General features: G+C 40.9%; 2 protein-coding genes across 2 annotated transcripts; both read left to right on the top strand.

The window, feature by feature from the left end:
* Nucleotides 1-15,694: 15,694 nt before the first annotated feature.
* LOC149926909 (uncharacterized) lies at nt 15,695-17,054 on the top strand. The gene is made up of 3 exons (XM_090157773.1): nt 15,695-15,879; nt 15,946-16,550; nt 16,654-17,054. The coding sequence occupies exons 1-3, from the start codon at nt 15,695-15,697 to the stop codon at nt 17,052-17,054; spliced, it is 1,191 nt and encodes a 396-aa protein (XP_090013899.1).
* Nucleotides 17,055-17,063: 9 nt separating this feature from the next.
* LOC149926908 (uncharacterized) lies at nt 17,064-19,232 on the top strand. The gene is made up of 2 exons (XM_090157772.1): nt 17,064-17,544; nt 17,908-19,232. Exons 1-2 carry the CDS (start codon nt 17,064-17,066, stop codon nt 19,230-19,232), a joined length of 1,806 nt encoding a protein of 601 aa, XP_090013898.1.
* Nucleotides 19,233-20,188: the final 956 nt, after the last annotated feature.

The following is a 20,188-nucleotide window of genomic DNA, read 5'->3' as shown; positions in this document are numbered from 1 at the left end:
TAAGGCGAAAAGCCATACAGCCCACGGGGACCATTCGGTTAACATTTAGCTTGACTGTGCATTTAAATTAGATAATGAGGAACAGTCCTGAGATACACAGGTACCAGTAGTAGTCAGCCGATTATCACAGTTCAGAGTTAATGAATTAAATTCTATATCACAGTTAATTGACGGTGAAATGAGTTGAGTGTCACAGTTAGGCAGGGTATCACTGGTAGTAGGATCCGAGTTGGGAGAAATGAAGCGATTGCGACAGGGGGATGGGAAGGTGTTTCTTTAAAAGTTTTTTGACGGCGGAAATGCCGGTGGGATAGCGAATGCCTTGGGTAATGGATGAACTGAAGATAAGTTAGTTAGGGAATGGTCCAATGGTTGCGGATGAGATGTAGCAAACGATTGAAGATGAGAGGCACCAGATTGAGATTTAGGAGTAGCTGAAGATTGATGAGGAGATTTAGCAGGTGATATTGCGTCATCAGGAGCAGAGTGAGATTGGGTAGAGGTTTCTTCAGGAGGCGGACGAACCATGATAGTACGCTGTTTAATATAAATGTTTTGTTCACCCGCATCGCGGCGGCGTCGAAGTTCAGATATTAGGTTGCGGCGAGAATGACGTTGCTGCTCAGTGCGATCCGGAGCAACGAATGAACTGAAACCCACAGTAGGGTCCCGTCGAAGTTCAGAGGCCCTCTTCACAAATAACTGACGATGAGTAACTTAAGTAAACTTGATACGGAGAGGTCTGCACTTCGAGTGATCTGGGAGGAAGCGACCCAGGCGATCAATTTGTAATCTAGAACAATCAGAATAAGAAAAACCCATAGGCTACAGTAGGCCAAAAATCCATTTCCTATCTTCCTGCAAATTATTATCATCCTAGGCATTGAAAATGATCGCATTAAATTTACGATCGTTAATCTGTAAATGTTCATCTAAAATACGTGAAATCTTCGAAGAGTCTCTAAAGTCCGAGAGCTTGTGGGCTGATTCTAAAATCTGCGAGCAGTCTCCATTAAATTTTGATTCTTGAGCCACCAGCCTGGCATTAAGGTTAACAGTATCATGTTTTAACGTGTCAATATCTGTGGACAGGGCGGAAAATGGTGGTAGGTGTGATAAAGTATCATCATGGAATTGAAACTTAGAGTTGAGAATTTGAATATTTGCAGGCAGTTCGGATATGCCTGGTGGAAACGCATCCACTTTAGTAGAAAGAGAATGTAGTTCAAACTTTAAACAATTTAGTCCATTTAAAGTAGAGATGGATTGCGACGAGAAATCTGATAAGGTCGAATGTATGGCAGAGGAAGAAGAGGGATCAGTCAATTTATCCACTTTTGAAGAGAGAGTAGAAAGCTTCATAGCCAAAGTAGTAAAATTGTCATTAAGTTTTGAGATTGTAGCGATGATTGATGAACCAGTTTGGTGACAAACCATGCAAAGAAAAATAAAGTTTTCGGACGAAGAGTTCACATGTACTTGGTACAAAGAGTCAGAGACATTAACACAGTTGGTATGACACCATGAGTCACAAATCTCGCAAAGAAGGGCCTTGTGGGTTTTTGAGGCACCTTGTGAGCAGACCGAGCAAATTGAGGTAGAATGTTTTATGTGGTTAGGGGATTTGTGAGTTTTCGCTTTAGGTTTGAACGTCATTTTCCTTTTTCTCACAGAAGAAGCTTCGGAGAGACAGGGGCGAGATCGAAGCCCTGTTAATCTTGAAGAGGTACGTTTTTTAATAGTAATCACAGGGACTGGCTGACTCAAAGTAACGGTAGACTTGAGACTGGGAGATGAGTTGAAATCTGGTAGCGGCAGTGAAGCAAAGACAATACTTGGGGAGGTTTGAGTAGTGAAAGGTGGTAAAGAATCGGAGATAGAGTCACAATCATCAATGTTTGCAACACCAATTACGCACGAATTGTTGTAATTGACATCATCAATATCAATAATAAACGAATTATTGTCAATGCTGTTGAGAGATGTTGCTGAGCAAGGGTTCACAGCAAGCGGGGAAGAATGGCAAGCAGAGTCCAATTGGGGGCCGGATTTGGCTTCGGCCATATTTTTTACAGGAAAGTTGCGGAATGCGCCGGACAATAGACGACGCGCCTAGACTTAGCGTGAACCAAAGAAACTTAACTAAAGGAATCAATTGCGAAACTGCAAAAGAGGCTGGTAATAGCGAAATCCTTACCAACCAACGTTAACCGATCACTAATTATCCGAAAATTATATAAATGTAAGAAATACGCCACCATAAATATAGCGGGACGCATTGTCCGCCATATTGCTTCCCATTTTTATAAGAACGCATAGAAGTATCTAAGAACCATGTACGATAACATTGTACCCTGCTGCCATGATCTCATACTTATCAGAATTTAAACGCCCAAAAATCTATCTTTAGCGTCATCTGGGAAAAGGAAAAGTGGGATATTTCCCCCTGCTCTGATAAAAGATTTAAAAATTGGAAGATAATTTTTTGAATTTTCATTCGCTGACTGAAGTTTTATAATTTATTTTATACCCGACCGAAACGAGTCTAGGTTTCGTAACGGCAATAGCTTCTCCGAGACTCCGAGGTAGCAGCAATGATCTAGCGTCTGCTACAGACAAGTTAAAAAATCATAAGAACGTTTTTTCTTTAAATGAACATCAAAATATAAGAAAACGATGTATAATGTATATTAAAATGTGAGTATCAATATTTATTAAGTCAAATTTACTAATAGCGTCTGCCAAGATCAAGGGGAAAATGTAATCGCGCATAGTTCTTAATTTCTTCTATGCGTTCTTGCTATTAGCTGTAATTTTTTGATTGGTGGTCACCAATTGGCTAATGGGCACGATAAATCGGGGCTAGCCTTTACTTCTTGGACGTATGAATGAATTATGTCTCGAAGAGATCCCGCTTCCAGTCGGAGAGGTGTCCACTAAATCGCTTTCCAAATCTTTCAAGAAGAGAGGGGTAAGCAAAGACTATATAACGCTTCGCTTACTAGACAGGCGTGTTCCTAGGAAAAACCTGTTAACACCTCTGTAGCACTGTAAAAGCTGGGGTATTATTTGGACCCGCGGCTAGAGGCGCCACTAGTAACACAGCTCAAGGTAGGGGAAATTTTGGGCCAGCGTCGAGATGGAGCCACAATCGGTATGCAAGTTGAACACGCCTGTCTAGTAAGCGAAGCGTTATATAGTCTTTGGGGGTAAGCACTAAGCGCCAGTCGTGAACGGGTGTGGGAAAGAGACTAAGAGCTTGGATTAATAATATGTTACATATAAGCTGGGAGTCTAACAATTCTTTATTTTGTTTTATTTCGGAAGTTAACATATTTTTTTAAAGTATTCACCGTTCTCAAGGTTTAACTCTGGAGAAAGCAGTTGCGGACATTGTGCCTTACGAATTTGCCCTCGGAATGACTTATGTGGCCGTGTGGCGAGTTAAGACTTTGGATGCGATTATATTTGACCCGTGTTTTAACATTGGGCGCCTTTTAAAAATCAACAATAAAAGTGGGTTGTGTGCCAAAAAACTGAACTTGGAAGACTTAAGCTCCTTTGGAGCAGTGTTCAGCGATTTGGTATCTAGGTAAAAAATAAAAGATACTAGGTAAAAGATATTTGTACCTAAGGTTAAATTATCTAACGTATCTGTTGATTGTTAGTGGAAAGATACTTTTATCTAGTTCAGCTTTAATTATCTAAACGTGCTAAACTGTTCATCTTCTGATACGTATTCGAGAGTTATATTCTCGTATCGGATATTTCCTCGAACACCTATTAACGTAAAAAATGCTTTTATCTAAAGGTAAAAATATCTGAATCTAGATAATAGGTACAGTTTAGATATACAAAACGATTCCTATGTACTGTGAGTAGCGACACGAAATTTAACAAAACATTTCAAAGAAAAGCAGGCATAGACCAAATATCAACAAAGCTAACTCATGACGTTAAATCGACCGATAGGTAGATTCAGAAAGCCAGTGGGTGAGAATTTGCGTGAAGTGAAGTCCAACTTCCCCCTCAGGCCCGGAATTAGAGAGTGCGGGGCCCTAAGTAGTGAGAAGGAGCCCCTTCTCTCAACGCAATTGAAGGTAAAAAGGGGGGCGCACCAACAAGTGCCGCTAAGTGCGGGGGGAACCAAAAACCTCCGCTAACTGCGGGATCCCAAAACATGTACGGGGGGGGGGGGACAGAAACCCCCGCTAAGTGCGGGATACCAATAAGTGTCGCTAACTGCGGGATCCCAAAAGATGTCGCTAAGTACGGGGGGAACCATAAACCCCCGCTAAGTGCGGGATACCAATAAGTGTCGCTAACTGCGGGATCCCAAAACATGTCGCTAAGTGCGGGCAAGTGGCGTAGACCAGGGGGGTTCTGGGTTCAGACTTCGGCCTCCCCCCTTGACGGATTTATGCTGGCCTTCAATAAGTGCCGCTGAGTGCGGCGCTCTAGGCGGTCGCCTTTGTCGCCATGCCCTTACTTCCCCTACGTCACATCGTCGACCACTTCGTCCTCTTCCTTTATGATAGGATAGTAGCGGAAAGATGGAGAAACACTGAACTCAGCGGTAGTCACCATACTTTCCGTATTAATAGTACCGACAAATTATTGCGAAATACTAATTAAATTACATTCATAACGGCAAACAACAATGTCCGTCATGTTAAGAGTAGGTGTTTCTTTTAAAGTCTGACCAGGGATGGCTTGGGCCGGTGGGCTGGTGAGCGTTATCTCACGGGGCCGCGACCAAAATTACCCTTTAGTTGGAAATTGATTTTTGGGGGGCCGCAAGCCTACAGTACCCAATTCACGAAAAAGGCGCCTGTCCACCCCTGAGTCTGACTCTCGCGCTACAAACGTTAATAATGCTCAGCGTTTCTCTCAGAAACGTTTCCTCGGGGGAAGGTAACTAGGCTCAGGGTGGTTTTTACCAGACAAACGTGTGTGTGATGTCCATTGGCAAGCTCTTAACGCCCGGGAGGTAGACATTCGCCCCGAAGAGATGCCTGAAAGAAACCCAGATAATGCTTATTCAAACTAAAAACATAATTACGTTCGTTTTCACTCTTATGTACCTGGTATATCTTTTTATCGGTGTATTAAAATATAACTACCAAAACAAGAAAGATACAGATAACGAACGTCGCAGATATTTTTTTTTTGAGATACACACACATCGGTGTCGACCCGAGGCCTTAGACACCAGCACACACACAATAACTGATTAATCAGGGCGAGATATGTGCAACGGTCACGCCAACGGGGGGATACGTGGGGACAGGGGTGGGGACACCCTTGGCGGAAGTATTCCGACCACCCGTTAGGGGATTGGTGGTCGTCCTCACACGGCCATCCACAAACTCTGCCTCCCGGACGCCTGGGATTACAGGAGTGAGCCACTACTCCCGGCAACGTCGCAGATATAGCCCCTCAAAAAAAGATAGATACCAAAGGGCAATAATTTAGATACATAAGATATATTCTTTGCAAACAGAAACGGAAAAAAAGGTAAGCGTAAGAGATTTTTGTTTATCTGTGTTCGCCTGAAAAAAGTTAGTATCTTTTACCCACAATTGTATCTTGTACCTATAAAAAAGTACCTAAAAATGTAGCTAGATCCGTATCTAGATATCGTGTATCTAGATATCGCTGAACACTGTAATGAACATTCATGAACTTAATCAAAAATTGTAACTTAATCTACCTAAATTCATAACTAAAAGTCACATTAATTCTAAAGGAATTTATTAGTTAAAGACCTCTAACGTCGTTTTCCAGAATTCCCACTATTTGAACTACGTGGCTTTGTACAAGGAAACTGAAGTAAAAGGATAGGAAGTGGCTCGTTTCAGGCGCCGGGAATATAAAGCGCGCATGCGCAGTTACCTCTCTCTAAAATCACCCAACCAAGGTCGAACCAAGGAGGATAACTACACGGAACCTGTAGAAAAATACTAGTTCATCCATAGTTGATAATCATTTGTCGTCTGCTTTGTCAAGGCCTAGCAGTAGTACTGGCGGAAACTTTTGTTTAATCATAACCTTCTATGATATTAATAATTATAATAATTATTAACGGTTGATAAGTTGTTTTCGGGTGCTGAATCAAAATTAAGTTCGGAGTTTAAAACTTCATCCCCTAAATAAGCAGAAGTGGTTTAGTCTTTACTGTTTAAAATTCTTAATTTGCAAAACTTACCATTAGATTAAGGGTATCTTGGTTCTCAGTAAATGGTATCGGATCAGGGTGTTCAATTGTTGGTCCATTTTGTCCAACAAAATGTAGATAACAAATATGGATAGTACGTTTTTTTAATGTGGAGAGTAAATCTAAGTCATATCTACCACAAGCATTTATCCAATTCTGACACTTTTTAGGATCTTTGTTAGGCCTTGGAAACCGCAAAAAAAATACATTTTCGCCACAATTTTCGGCACTATTTTCGCATAAAGAGAAAACACAGCGATTCTTTTTCCCCATTTTAGCTATTTAATTTCAGTTTTAAATCATCATCATTAAATATGTAGCAAAGCAAGGAATCTTAGCTACCAACCAATATAATTTTAATCAGCGACGAATTCAAACAACGAACCGCGAGCGCGCGCGCGTTTTTGCCAAGAACGATTTGGCCTTGGAGGCGATAAAAAATGACGTCACTTTGAAGTTCTATCTTCTAAATCTCCACGCTCTTCCATGTTTTGGCCATGTTTGGGCTCAGTTGCCCCACTGTGCGACGCAAAGTAATTCTTTGTCGTCAAGTATCGGATCTAACTTTAATAAATAGGAAGATTTGGTTAGAGACTTACGATTTCTCAATAGCGCTAGTTCGTTTGCGAAATCCTATTTTTGCGCTTGAGTGACAAGGATTGTCTCCGCTCGGTCCCTTCGTTTTTGGGTTGGATTCTGAGAATTCTTTAAGAAGCGAAAAACGTAAGCGACGGTTCGGTGGGCTTTCTTATAGCAAGAGAAACGGTCCGGGTTGAGAAATGGTTTTGTCGGTTCGGTGACGCAGTTCCCGAGAAAAACTGGATTTTTACGAAGCTCCGGATCGTCGACAGTACCAGTAATGTTCGGTGTAGATTTTGGCCAGTAATTTATCTCCAGACTTAACCAGCGTGGTCTCCAGAAATTAAGTGATGGTAGCTCTTCCGCTTTTCGTCCTCGTGTCGGCAGGTCCGCCGGATTTTCCGTTCCAGGACAGTGACTCCAGAATTCGGGCTCTGTCAACGATTGGATTTCACTAATACGATTGCTGACGAATGTTTGATATTTCTTGGCTGAAGCTCGAATCCAGCTAAGCACAATGGTACTATCTGTCCACATGGAAATTTCTGGATCTTCCGCGTGAAAGACGTTAGTTTTTATATACCTCACCAGTCTCGCTCCTAGAACAGCTCCCAGTAGCTCCAATCTCGGAATAGTAATTTTCTTTAAAGTGCGACACGACTTTTGGCTGCGACCAGATTAACTTCTATTTTTCCATCGGAAGTAACTGATCGAAGATAGACCGCTGTGGCATAGCCCTTTTCGCTGGCGTCGCAAAAGGCCACTAGCGTGCGCTCGATGATTTTTGCTTCTTCGGTTCTTGTGACATGATAGTATCTTGGGACTCGTATTTTCCCCAGATTCGGTAGGTCTTTACACCAGTTTGCGAACTTCTTGGAAATATCTTCAGGCAGAGGTTGATCCCATCCCAGCAGTTCTAGTAGCTTCGGGTCAAAAATCCCACTGCATACATGTAAAGCATCAATAACTTCTAATATGGTAACAATAGAGGTGGAATTTTTAATTTGTGGGAGCAACTTCATAACATAATTATTTTCAGGAACACTTTTGCCATGTATTCGGAGTACACCATCCAAAGCGCCATTTTTTAGGGAAAAAAGGACAGACAGGTTAATCATTGCGTACGCAGTTTCTCGAAATTTCTGCGTTCGCAGTTTCTCGAAGGGTTGGTAAAACCACCGTGTGACGGTGAGCGTTTCATTTGCGATTGGGTTTGGTTTGGATGGTTTTTTTTCGTTAACGCTCACCGTCGCGACGGTTTTAACTCAGTTTGATTGGATATTTCGTTATTGTAATGTTTATGTGTAGGGTGTGAATGTTGTGTTTATGTAATGACGGTTGTGGGTGTTGAGTTTGTTGCGCCTGTTCTGTTTGTGGCTGTTGAGTCTGTTGTGTTTGTGTTATGATGGTTGTGGATGTTGAGTCTGTTGTGTTAGTACGGGCGTTTTTTCTCCAACTTCTTCTTAATGACTTTGGGACGGACCGAGTGCTGAGTGTTATGCAACCTCTCAACGTCCAATGGCAGGGTTTCCACCAATTGTACACGGTATTCGTCTTAGTATCAACTTGCGATTTATTGGCGCTGGCCGGGAATCGAACCCGGGTCTGCCTCGTGCAAGAGATGTACTCTAACCACTCAGCCACCAACGCTTGTTAAGTTGCGGTGTTTTTCTAAAAAACAGCTTTGGCGAATTTCCTTTACAAAGTTATAACGTTAGGTACTATAATTTTTACAACTTAATTTATATTATTCTGAATAAATTAAACTCGGTGGTTTCGTCTCAATTATTTTACAATTAAAATTTTATACCGGGCGGGATTGAACCGGGATTACGTTTTTAGTAAATAACTCTGAACTGCGGAGATATCTTTAAGGGACGTCTCGAGAATTTAATACCACTAGGGACAATGCTTCCGAGGAGAGGTATATTTTGGCTTGCCAACTTGTTTTTTCTTTTACCACTGCTTTTCCTTTTCTGCTGGCGTGAGGGTATCATTAACTTAAAGGGATCCCTCACTCACAACAGGGGAAGGCATAGGGGTCACAAAAACTGGTTTTCAAGCACACTGCCAGTCTGAATTTTATGTTACCCCTATGCCTCCCCCTGTTGTGAGTGATGGATCCCTTTAAGCCTAATTAACCAGTGAATTTCCAACTCGCTCCGCTCGGGTCTTTGTTGAAAGAGCCGTTTTCGGTTTTTGCGACGCCCTAGTATATTTTTGGAGATCTTTCCGTGGAACCCCTGGTGCCATCTCGCAGGGTGAAAACCACTGAGTTAAAGCAAGATCTCTCATCAACGACACACAATAAGGATTATTTACATCAAAAGTCAAACTACAGCGTTCTAGTTTAAAGGGCAACGCAAGTGGTAAATTATCTTATAGATAAAAAGGGGGTAAATTATCTTATAGATAAAAAACGACTGCGCGTGCGCTATCTGCCATAGCCTCTCCCTCTGTAAAAAAGCAGAACCATATTTGCCGAATTTATTTGGTATAAAATCTATAAAGGCGCCTCTCGCGCTTCTTATGCGGTAGCAAAATCCATGCATTCCAAGGAAAATGAAGTTTTAGAGGTTACCGACTAATCGGATCCTTTACACAAAAACTGAAATAAAACAAAGATAACTATTCTGTCCGGGTATAATTAGAGGATATCGCCGCCGATTATTTAGATAACGCCCAAACGCCGCCGCCGCCGAAACATTTTTATTTCGCCTCCGAATTAATTTCCATTATTAAAGTATAATAACTGCCTTTTGAGATCTAAATTCGAACTACATAGATTTTTCTTTTGGTAGTGCTTCGATTTCTAGGCTGTTGGGTGCACCGTACTCACGTTATAAAATTGGAAATAAATAAATAATTTCCAAAAGGTCTGGCACCACTGCACCGGGCGCACCAAAATTTTCTGCAGCACACTGCTGGGATCATAGAAATCGGATAACAAACTAGAACGCTTAATCGAATGGCTGACAAGGTACCGATTAGATTCTTGGGTAAAACGACAGTAACGCCATCTGCGCTGCCTAAAGAGGCGCGCTCGCGTGTAACTTGGTTAAAAGTTTTCCCCCACCCCATTGAAATTAATGTAAAGTTGGCGATAATTAAACGTTAATTAACCTACCAAATGATATAAGAAATATTCCACTGACAATTTTTCCCGTTTATATGAACTTAAATGTAATATAAAATCGTCTTGAAAAATCGTATATCGCTTTATAACATTCAAAAATAATATTTTTCCCGCACCATGTAGATAACCGAGCATCTGCTCGTCTAGGTAAAGTTTGCGTTGTCAACGCGCGTATTAGAAAGAAAAATGAGATTTTAGAAAGTAGGTTGTAATTCGGAACGATATTAATACTTTTCACGAATTTTGTCATCGGTGAATTATAAATATGACTTGAAATAAGTTTCAAGGTTTATTTAAAAGCTAGTTTCATAACTTTTCATCCATTGGTTCGTTCAGAATGTATCTTTAAAGTAGACGGAAAATTTTAAGGCGCGGAATCATGCCCAGTCTTAAGCCTCGGTTTAATCACGGCCAACTTTGATCACGCGCTGTTCGCGCTACTACGGCCAACACATTCGTCGAAATTCCGCGAGCAAGGATTTTCCCCCTATAAACTGTACTATAATATGTAGGAGGTCAGCGCCACGCTCGGTGGTTATATTGTCTTCAATGTAAAAACTATACTAAAAATAATAATCCGCTAGGGGCGCTGACGTCATACACATCTTTTGCTCATAGGTTAACAGAGAAACGTCAACGAATGAGATGGCCGCTGTAGCGCGAGAGATGCGCGATAAATCAAAGTTGGCCGTGGTTTAATCTACGGCGTATTTTGATACGGAAAAACCCGATTACTATCGTTAAATCTTGGTCAAATGATGGCGAACGCTCCTTGTAATAAGAAACAAATAACGAAATACTTTCTAAGCTTATTTAACGCCAAAAATTCCACGTATTTCGTTATTTGTTTCGTATTAAAAATATCATATTATTAATCCAAGATTTAACAAAAATAATCGGGTTTTTTCGTTTCAAAATACGCGCGTTGACAACGCAAACTTATTATATTATTAATGTTAATAATTTTAATATTATTTTTGAATGTTATAAAGCAATAAACGGTTTTTCAAGACGATTTTATACGAGGGGTCGGACATTTGGCGAAATCCCGTACAAAATTTGGAAAAAAATCCACAAATCCAAAATCCACCAATTTTGCTCCTATAGACTTTGTATGACAAATCCACAATAAAAAATCCAGTACACAAAACAGGCAAATGTCCGACCCCTCGATTTTATATTACATTTAAGTTCATATAAACGGGAAAATTTGTATGTTGAATATTTCTTATATCATTTGGTAGGTTGATTCGCTCGCGTTCTACATGTCGAACAGTCTCATCGGTGTCGTGTTTTCTTTTCAAAGCATTGATACTGGTCTTTTGGATTTATTCTTTACGGCAATCAATATGAACTTAAATTGAAGTGACCCATTATTCCCACTTTCCTATCATTTTGTCTCACACAACCTTCACAATAGCTTCATTTTCAAGCGATTTATTGCAAAAATAACAAGAGTTAGCTGGGTTGTAAATTTTAAACGCGGTTACATGAAGAGCGGCGGATGCGTTTTAAGTCAACGAAGGCGCAAAATTGTAAGACGCGTTTCAGGTACAACGTTAAAACCGCGATTACGACACAACGATTGCTCGTATGTAAAATGTCCATAGAACATTTTTTGTAGGAAATAGCCGGACCCTAATGTTCATACTTGGGTTTATAGCCGTACATACAATACTAACGTAGATATTCGCGATAAGCCATTACTGTGCACCGGTTTTCCCCATAAGCATTGCTCGTAAAACAACTATTTCTAACAGTAACCTGTGAAAAGATATGTTTTTCTTTGAGTAATTACTCCTTAAATATTTAATTACGGAATTTTGAACCATTCTTCATTTTTTATTTAAAAAACTATCTTTCTATGATTTGAAAGAAACGCGTTTTCTAGTGCGTTCTTAGCGATTGGATATTATGGTAAAAAGAAAACTATTTCTACCACTAACCTGTGAAAAGATATGTTTTCTTTTGAGTATGTACTCTTACACGATTTGATTACTTTAATTAAACATAAGTTACTTTAAAGATGTAAAAAAAACCGCGTTAGCGTCGAGCTAAAGTCGGCCATTTAATTTTAGGCGAAATAGAGTGTTAGTTCACCAGTTTGGCACCGATGGCGTAACTTTCGTTGCCAGCCAAACGAAAAGCATGGGCCAAAGCAAGGAAACTGAAGTAAAAGGATAGGAAGTGGCTCGTTTCAGGCGCCGGGAATATAAAGCACGCATGCGCAGTTACCTCTCTCTAAAATCACCCAGCCAAGGTCGAACCAAGGAGGATAACTACACGGAACCTGTAGAAAAATACTAGTTCATCCATAGTTGATAATCATTTGTCGTCTGCTTTGTCAAGGCCTAGCAGTAGTACTGGCGGAAACTTTTGTTTAATCATAACCTTCTATGATATTAATAATTATAATAATTATTAACGGTTGATAAGTTGTTTTCGGGTGCTGAATCAAAATTAAGTTCGGAGTTTAAAACTTCATCCCCTAAATAAGCAGAAGTGGTTTAGTCTTTACTGTTTAAAATTCTTAATTTGCAAAACTTACCATTAGATTAAGGGTATCTTGGTTCTCAGTAAATGGTATCGGATCAGGGTGTTCAATTGTTGGTCCATTTTGTCCAACAAAATGTAGATAACAAATATGGATAGTACGTTTTTTTAATGTGGAGAGTAAATCTAAGTCATATCTACCACAAGCATTTATCCAATTCTGACACTTTTTAGGATCTTTGTTAGGCCTTGGAAACCGCAAAAAAAATACATTTTCACCACAATTTTCGGCACTATTTTCGCATAAAGAGAAAACACAGCGATTCTTTTTCCCCATTTTAGCTATTTAATTTCAGTTTTAAATCATCATCATTAAATATGTAGCAAAGCAAGGAATCTTAGCTACCAACCAATATAATTTTAATCAGCGACGAATTCAAACAACGAACCGCGAGCGCGCGCGCGTTTTTGCCAAGAACGATTTGGCCTTGGAGGCGATAAAAAATGACGTCACTTTGAAGTTCTATCTTCTAAATCTCCACGCTCTTCCCGCCAAACCGGATTGTACGGTAGAGCCTAGCCACTTCCTATCCTTTTACTTCAGTTTCCTTGCTTTGTATAATAGTTTCATAACTCTAAAATATCGATATCTACTTGGTATTGATATTTCCAAAACCAAAGACTGCAAAAAAATATCTTTACCTTTTAAATCAAGCCTGAATGTATACCAAAAACTATGCAAAAACACCTACTTAAAATTTCTAAAAAAAAATCTACTACTTCTAAGGAGCCTGGTGGAGAATAAAATTTAGCAGTCAAAAATCAAACACCGGTAAATTGTGCGGTGGTTTATAAAAAAATATTATAAATTAAAATAAAATTCATACGCGTGTATTATTTTTTTGACTTTTGGCCATGTTTGGGCTCAGTAGACGCTAAAAGAAATTATTCGCTCCAAAATAAAAACCGTCAAAAGGAAGGGTTTTTAAATTAAAAACGCGTGAATCTCGATGATATCGCCCATTTTTTCGTCGCACGTGTAATTATTTATTCTGATAATAAAATAGAATCACGTGGGCTTAGCAATATTTATCTGCATTTGTCTTAGCCAATAAGATTATCCCTTCCGAGCAAGCACGCGCCAATTTACACAATGAACCGATGAAGATTTTCAAATCAATTTCTTTTAAGATCTGTTGCCCCACTGTGCGACGCAAAGTAATTCTTTGTCGTCAAGTATCGGATCTAACTTTAATAAATAGGAAGATTTGGTTAGAGACTTACGATTTCTCAATAGCGCTAGTTCGTTTGCGAAATCCTATTTTTGCGCTTGAGTGACAAGGATTATCTCCGCTCGGTCCATGTCTTCCGCTGTAAAGGGTTCCCTTCGTTTTTGGGTTGGATTCTGAGAATTCTTTAAGAAGCGAAAAACGTAAGCGACGGTTCGGTGGGCTTTCTTATAGCAAGAGAAACGGTCCGGGTTGAGAAATGGTTTTGTCGGTTCGGTGACGCAGTTCCCGAGAAAAACTGGATTTTTACGAAGCTCCGGATCGTCGACAGTACCAGTAATGTTCGGTGTAGATTTTGGCCAGTAATTTATCTCCAGACTTAACCAGCGTGGTCTCCAGAAATTAAGTGATGGTAGCTCTTCCGCTTTTCGTCCTCGTGTCGGCAGGTCCGCCGGATTTTCCGTTCCAGGACAGTGACTCCAGAATTCGGGCTCTGTCAACGATTGGATTTCACTAATACGATTGCTGACGAATGTTTGATATTTCTTGGCTGAAGCTCGAATCCAGCTAAGCACAATGGTACTATCTGTCCACATGGAAATTTCTGGATCTTCCGCGTGAAAGACGTTAGTTTTTATATACCTCACCAGTCTCGCTCCTAGAACAGCTCCCAGTAGCTCCAATCTCGGAATAGTAATTTTCTTTAAAGGTGCGACACGACTTTTGGCTGCGACCAGATTAACTTCTATTTTTCCATCGGAAGTAACTGATCGAAGATAGACCGCTGTGGCATAGCCCTTTTCGCTGGCGTCGCAAAAGGCCACTAGCGTGCGCTCGATGATTTTTGCTTCTTCGGTTCTTGTGACATGATAGTATCTTGGGACTCGTATTTTCCCCAGATACTAGTGAAATGATAGTAAATAAGTACAGTATTGTTATTACTAGCGTAAATGTTTTAATTTAATAGTATCATATGTAACATAGTTACTCATTAGTGTGCCTCTGTTTAACATCTCTGTATTAAAAATTTAAATGAGACCTTGTTTCATAGCTACCAAAGAAAATACAGCACTATCGTCGCGTAAAACTGGTTTTAACTTCCTTCCCTCCACGCCAGAACTACTTTGATGACGATAAAACCGTCATCGACTGGGAAGTGACGTCAATTATCCATGCAACAAGGTCTCATTGAGAAAAAGTTCTTTCTGGCCCACTTATGATTAAATTGCATATGATAGTATGTAACCAAAGCTACCTCTTTCTCGTTTTGGAAACAAGTGCATGGTTCCTATTTAAATAAAATACATTCTATTATACATGTATTTTTTTAAAGTGTGTTTAACAGTTGAAGTTCTATGGTTCTAGCGGTCTATTAAAAGGCTGGCGCTATTTCTGAGAGGGGGGGGACAGTTTTTCCCCTTAGGCACCGCTGCCGACGATTTTTTTCAACGCCGCCGATTATTTTCTGCCACGCCGCCGCCGAACTAATTATCGTTCCCGCCGCCGCCGTTGGTTCGGCGCTATGCTCTAGGTATAATGATTTGGAAATTGTTAATTGTTATTGAAAAGGAAAAGCTGAGTTAAAGAAGGCTGCATTTTGTCTCGCTCCGGTTTTTTTCGCGTTCTCTCGAGTTTTCGTGTTTTCCGATCCTAATTTTTTGTAATATTCAGTTTCCTTAAGGTTCCAGTCTTAGTTTCCGTTTCCAAATCGGGCCAATTTTTTCGGTTTTGCAGCTGTTTTTCGTTATCCCTTAAACCCCAATGGGATCGATTGCAGCAGCGACAACAGGGAATTCGACTGAAAGCGGAGCAAGCGATAAGCAACATTGACGCAGCCATGAAGAACGTAATACTAGACTTGGACGAATTGGAAAGCAATGCTAGCATTTTAGGGAAGATGGAAACCCTATGGGAAAAGATAAGTGAACAGATTGAAGATCTTGTACCTTTGAACGAATTGGCGTAGTACCATTTAGATACTTTAGCCTTTTTAAGCAAGATTGAAGACGAGCGGCGAGACGAATCAGACTAGGAGATACGATGAAGGTGAACGTTGCCAGCCGTGATAAGCAAATCAACTTGCCAATCCTGAAAATTGACAAGTACGATGGTAATCCTGAGCGGTGGCAAGACTTCTGGGGATCCTTCTCGTCAGCCGTTCACGACGTGGACGAAACGGTAATCTCGAAAATCAAAAAGTTTAATTACTTCTGGAAGGAAAAGCGGCGAGAGCTATCTATGGACTGGGGCTCAGCGCAGAGAACTACGATTCAGCAATAACGATTCTTAAGGACCGATTTGGATGCCAGAAATCGATTATCAGGGTTGCGAAGATTTTACGACGAAGTCGAGATTCACGTGAGAAGTCTTCAATCATGGGAGCAAGATTCGGCAACGTACGGCGCACTGTTGTTTCGTATCGTGATGAGAAATCTCCCTCCAGAACTTAGAGTTGATTTCAGCAGAAATACTGGTAACGGCGTTCCTGATGTTGAAGAGCTCCTGAAATTCCCGCGGAAAGAAGTTGAATGCCGGGAAAGAGCTCACACGATTTGTCCGACAGTTGATTACGAAGCTGAAAGATCACGTAAACCACAATTCTCAAATACTAGGAAGAAGTCAGACAGGTCCATCAAAGATTTACCATCAGCTGCGGCGTTAACAGTATACGGCAATGAAAGGAAGGAAGGGTGCTGTTTCTGCGGGCAGTACGACCGCAAATCAGAAGGGGGCTCCCGTTTTACTGTTGAAGAACGTCGAAGGTCATTAAGGAGACAAGGAAGATGTTACGTCTGCCTGGAAAAGACACATCTCGCTCGGAACTGTTTCAAGAAGAAAGAATGCCCGAAATTTAAGCAGTATCATCACGTATCTGTTTGCGAAGTCGATAGCGAGAGTAAAAAATTGAAATGAAGCTCACCCAGAAGTTCGTCCAGCGACAGATTCAGAACAACTATCCTTTGTCACAAGTCAGTTTGGGAAAGTCTTTCTGCAAACAGCGAAGATAGCAACGTCTACCGAGGTAGTTTCTGGCCCGACCTATCTAGTACGATGTATTCTGGATAGTGGAAGTACGAAAACGTACATCCGTGAAGACATTGTTGAGAAGCTAAAATTGAAGGTCATTGGAATGGAGACGTTGCCGGTCCACAATTTCGGAACTGAAGGCCAAGTCAATACTGTGAAGAAAGTAAAATTTGTCTTGGAAAATGAAAGAGATGGCGAGCGTCAAGCTACTATCGAAGCGTTAGTGGTACCCTGGATTTGTATCGCATCAATTTTCGTACCGACGGCGTCGCTGGCAAAATTACGACAAAGAAGTCTGGAGTTAGCTGATGTCGGCGGCAGATTGTTGTCAGGTGAAGAAGCTGGAATTGGAGTCCTGATCGGAGCGGACTGATATTATACGATGGCCACCACGAAGATGGAAAAACTTTCGGAAGGACTGGTGGCCGTTGAAACAATTCTGGGTTGGACCATCCATGGCAAATCGACTATTTCCGAACTTACACCGAAGGTAAATCAAGAAACGTCTTTACTGATTTCTGCAGAAGATACTCTTACCACCCAGGTTCGACCTTTCTGGGAGTTGGATTCTATCGGAATCAAGGTGAATTCTTCATCAGAAGAACTAGCGACGTCATACATCATACGAAAGTTCGAGGAAACGGTAACCTCCACCTCAGACCGTTACGAAGTCCAGTTTCCATGGGAAACTGATCACGGAAACCTTGATGACAATTTCACCGTGGCGAAACGAAGAACGGTAAACTTATTTAAGAGATTTCGTGGTAACCCGATTCTATTCCAAGATTATAGCGAAATCCTAAAAGAACAATTGACCCAAGGAATCATTCAACCCGTAGAAAATCCACAAGAAGATACTGTAGGTATATATTATCTACCTCACCAGCCAAACAACGAGAGTTCGAATAGTTTTCGACGCCTCTTCCCGAAAACAAGGAGCCCTATCTCTCAATGACTGCTTACACTCGGGACCCAACTTGAACCCAGAGTTGTTCGACTTGCTGGTGGCCTTCAAAAAAAACTGAATTGCTTTCTCCGCGGATATTGAACGTGCTTTCCTCCAAATATCCTTGTCACCATCGGACCGAAGCGCGGTACGTTTTTTATGGAGTTTTAATATTCAAGGACAATCAAATTTCCAAGTATACGAAATCACTCGCGTTCCATTCGGCGTTACGTCGAGTCCATTTCTTCTAGCAACCACCGTACGTTATCATGTTGAGCAGAACGAAGAATCATATCCTCGACCGCTGAAGCGATAAAGAACGGACTTTACGTCGACGACCTTCTCTCCGGCGAGGACAACGTAGAAGAAGCCTTTTCCTTATCCGTGGGAACCAAAGAACTGTTCGGTAAAGCCAACATGAATTTACGAAAGTGGAGATCCAATTCCAGAGAGCTTCGAGAACGCTGGGGAGAAGGCGACATGGACAATCCTACATTCCACCTAGAAGAGCATCAAGATCGGAAATGTAAAATATTGGGTTTAACTTGGAACCCAGAAGATGATTGTTTTGTTTTTGATACCCATGCGCTAATGGACTTTCTTGCCGACAATGTTAATACTAAACGATTTGTCTCACAGTCGATATCACGAATTTTTTATCCTTTGGGGCTGATCGCTCCATTTACTATTCGTGGGAAGTTTCTTTTCCAAGAGCTATGGAACGTTCGAGCCAAAAATGGAAATGCGCTGGGATGGGATCAACCTCTGCCTGAAGATATTTCCAAGAAGTTCGCAAACTGGTGTAAAGACCTACCAAATCTGGGGAAAATACGAGTCCCAAGATACTATCATGTCACAAGAACCGAAGAAGCAAAAATCATCGAGCGCACGCTAGTGGCCTTTTGCGACGCCAGCGAAAAGGGCTATGCCACAGCGGTCTATCTTCGATCAGTTACTTCCGATGGAAAAATAGAAGTTAATCTGGTCGCAGCCAAAAGTCGTGTCGCACCTTTAAAGAAAATTACTATTCCGAGATTGGAGCTACTGGGAGCTGTTCTAGGAGCGAGACTGGTGAGGTATATAAAAACTAACGTCTTTCACGCGGAAGATCCAGAAATTTCCATGTGGACAGATAGTACCATTGTGCTTAGCTGGATTCGAGCTTCAGCCAAGAAATATCAAACATTCGTCAGCAATCGTATTAGTGAAATCCAATCGTTGACAGAGCCCGAATTCTGGAGTCACTGTCCTGGAACGGAAAATCCGGCGGACCTGCCGACACGAGGACGAAAAGCGGAAGAGCTACCATCACTTAATTTCTGGAGACCACGCTGGTTAAGTCTGGAGATAAATTACTGGCCAAAATCTACACCGAACATTACTGGTACTGTCGACGATCCGGAGCTTCGTAAAAATCCAGTTTTTCTCGGGAACTGCGTCACCGAACCGACAAAACCATTTCTCAACCCGGACCGTTTCTCTTGCTATAAGAAAGCCCACCGAACCGTCGCTTACGTTTTTCGCTTCTTAAAGAATTCTCAGAATCCAACCCAAAAACGAAGGGACCGAGCGGAGACAATCCTTGTCACTCAAGCGCAAAAATAGGATTTCGCAAACGAACTAGCGCTATTGAGAAATCGTAAGTCTCTAACCAAATCTTCCTATTTATTAAAGTTAGATCCGATACTTGACGACAAAGAATTACTTTGCGTCGCACAGTGGGGCAACTGAGCCCAAACATGGCCAAAACATGGAAGAGCGTGGAGATTTAGAAGATAGAACTACAAAGTGACGTCATTTTTTATCGCCTCCAAGGCCAAATCGTTCTTGGCAAAAACGCGCGCGCGCTCGCGGTTCGTTGTTTGAATTCGTCGCTGATTAAAATTATATTGGTTGGTAGCTAAGATTCCTTGCTTTGCTACATATTTAATGATGATGATTTAAAACTGAAATTAAATAGCTAAAATGGGGAAAAAGAATCGCTGTGTTTTCTCTTTATGCGAAAATAGTGCCGAAAATTGTGGCGAAAATGTATTTTTTTTGCGGTTTCCAAGGCCTAACAAAGATCCTAAAAAGTGTCAGAATTGGATAAATGCTTGTGGTAGATATGACTTAGATTTACTCTCCACATTAAAAAAACGTACTATCCATATTTGTTCTCTACATTTTGTTGGACAAAATGGACCAACAATTGAACACCCTGATCCGATACCATTTACTGAGAACCAAGATACCCTTAATCTAATGGTAAGTTTTGCAAATTAAGAATTTTAAACAGTAAAGACTAAACCACTTCTGCTTATTTAGGGGATGAAGTTTTAAACTCCGAACTTAATTTTGATTCAGCACCCGAAAACAACTTATCAACCGTTAATAATTATTATAATTATTAATATCATAGAAGGTTATGATTAAACAAAAGTTTCCGCCAGTACTACTGCTAGGCCTTGACAAAGCAGACGACAAATGATTATCAACTATGGATGAACTAGTATTTTTCTACAGGTTCCGTGTAGTTATCCTCCTTGGTTCGACCTTGGCTGGGTGATTTTAGAGAGAGG

This window comes from Leiobunum rupestre, chromosome 9, assembly GCF_980474605.1.
Source record: "Leiobunum rupestre chromosome 9, qqLeiRupe1.1.hap1, whole genome shotgun sequence".
NCBI classification, from domain to species: domain Eukaryota; kingdom Metazoa; phylum Arthropoda; class Arachnida; order Opiliones; family Sclerosomatidae; genus Leiobunum; species Leiobunum rupestre.
This window is presented reverse-complemented; position numbering and strand designations above follow the sequence as displayed.

Coding starts and splice junctions, on each gene's coding strand:
- LOC149926908 (XM_090157772.1), top strand. CDS start 17,064: ATGGCCACCACGAAGATGGAAAAACTTTCGGAAGGACTGGTGGCCGTT. Junction 17,545..17,907: donor TCCACAAGAAGATACTGTAG/GTATATATTATC, acceptor CATGTTGAGCAG/AACGAAGAATCATATCCTCG.
- LOC149926909 (XM_090157773.1), top strand. CDS start 15,695: ATGAAGGTGAACGTTGCCAGCCGTGATAAGCAAATCAACTTGCCAATC. Junction 15,880..15,945: donor TACTTCTGGAAGGAAAAGCG/GCGAGAGCTATC, acceptor ACGATTCTTAAG/GACCGATTTGGATGCCAGAA. Junction 16,551..16,653: donor TTGCGAAGTCGATAGCGAGA/GTAAAAAATTGA, acceptor TTCTGCAAACAG/CGAAGATAGCAACGTCTACC.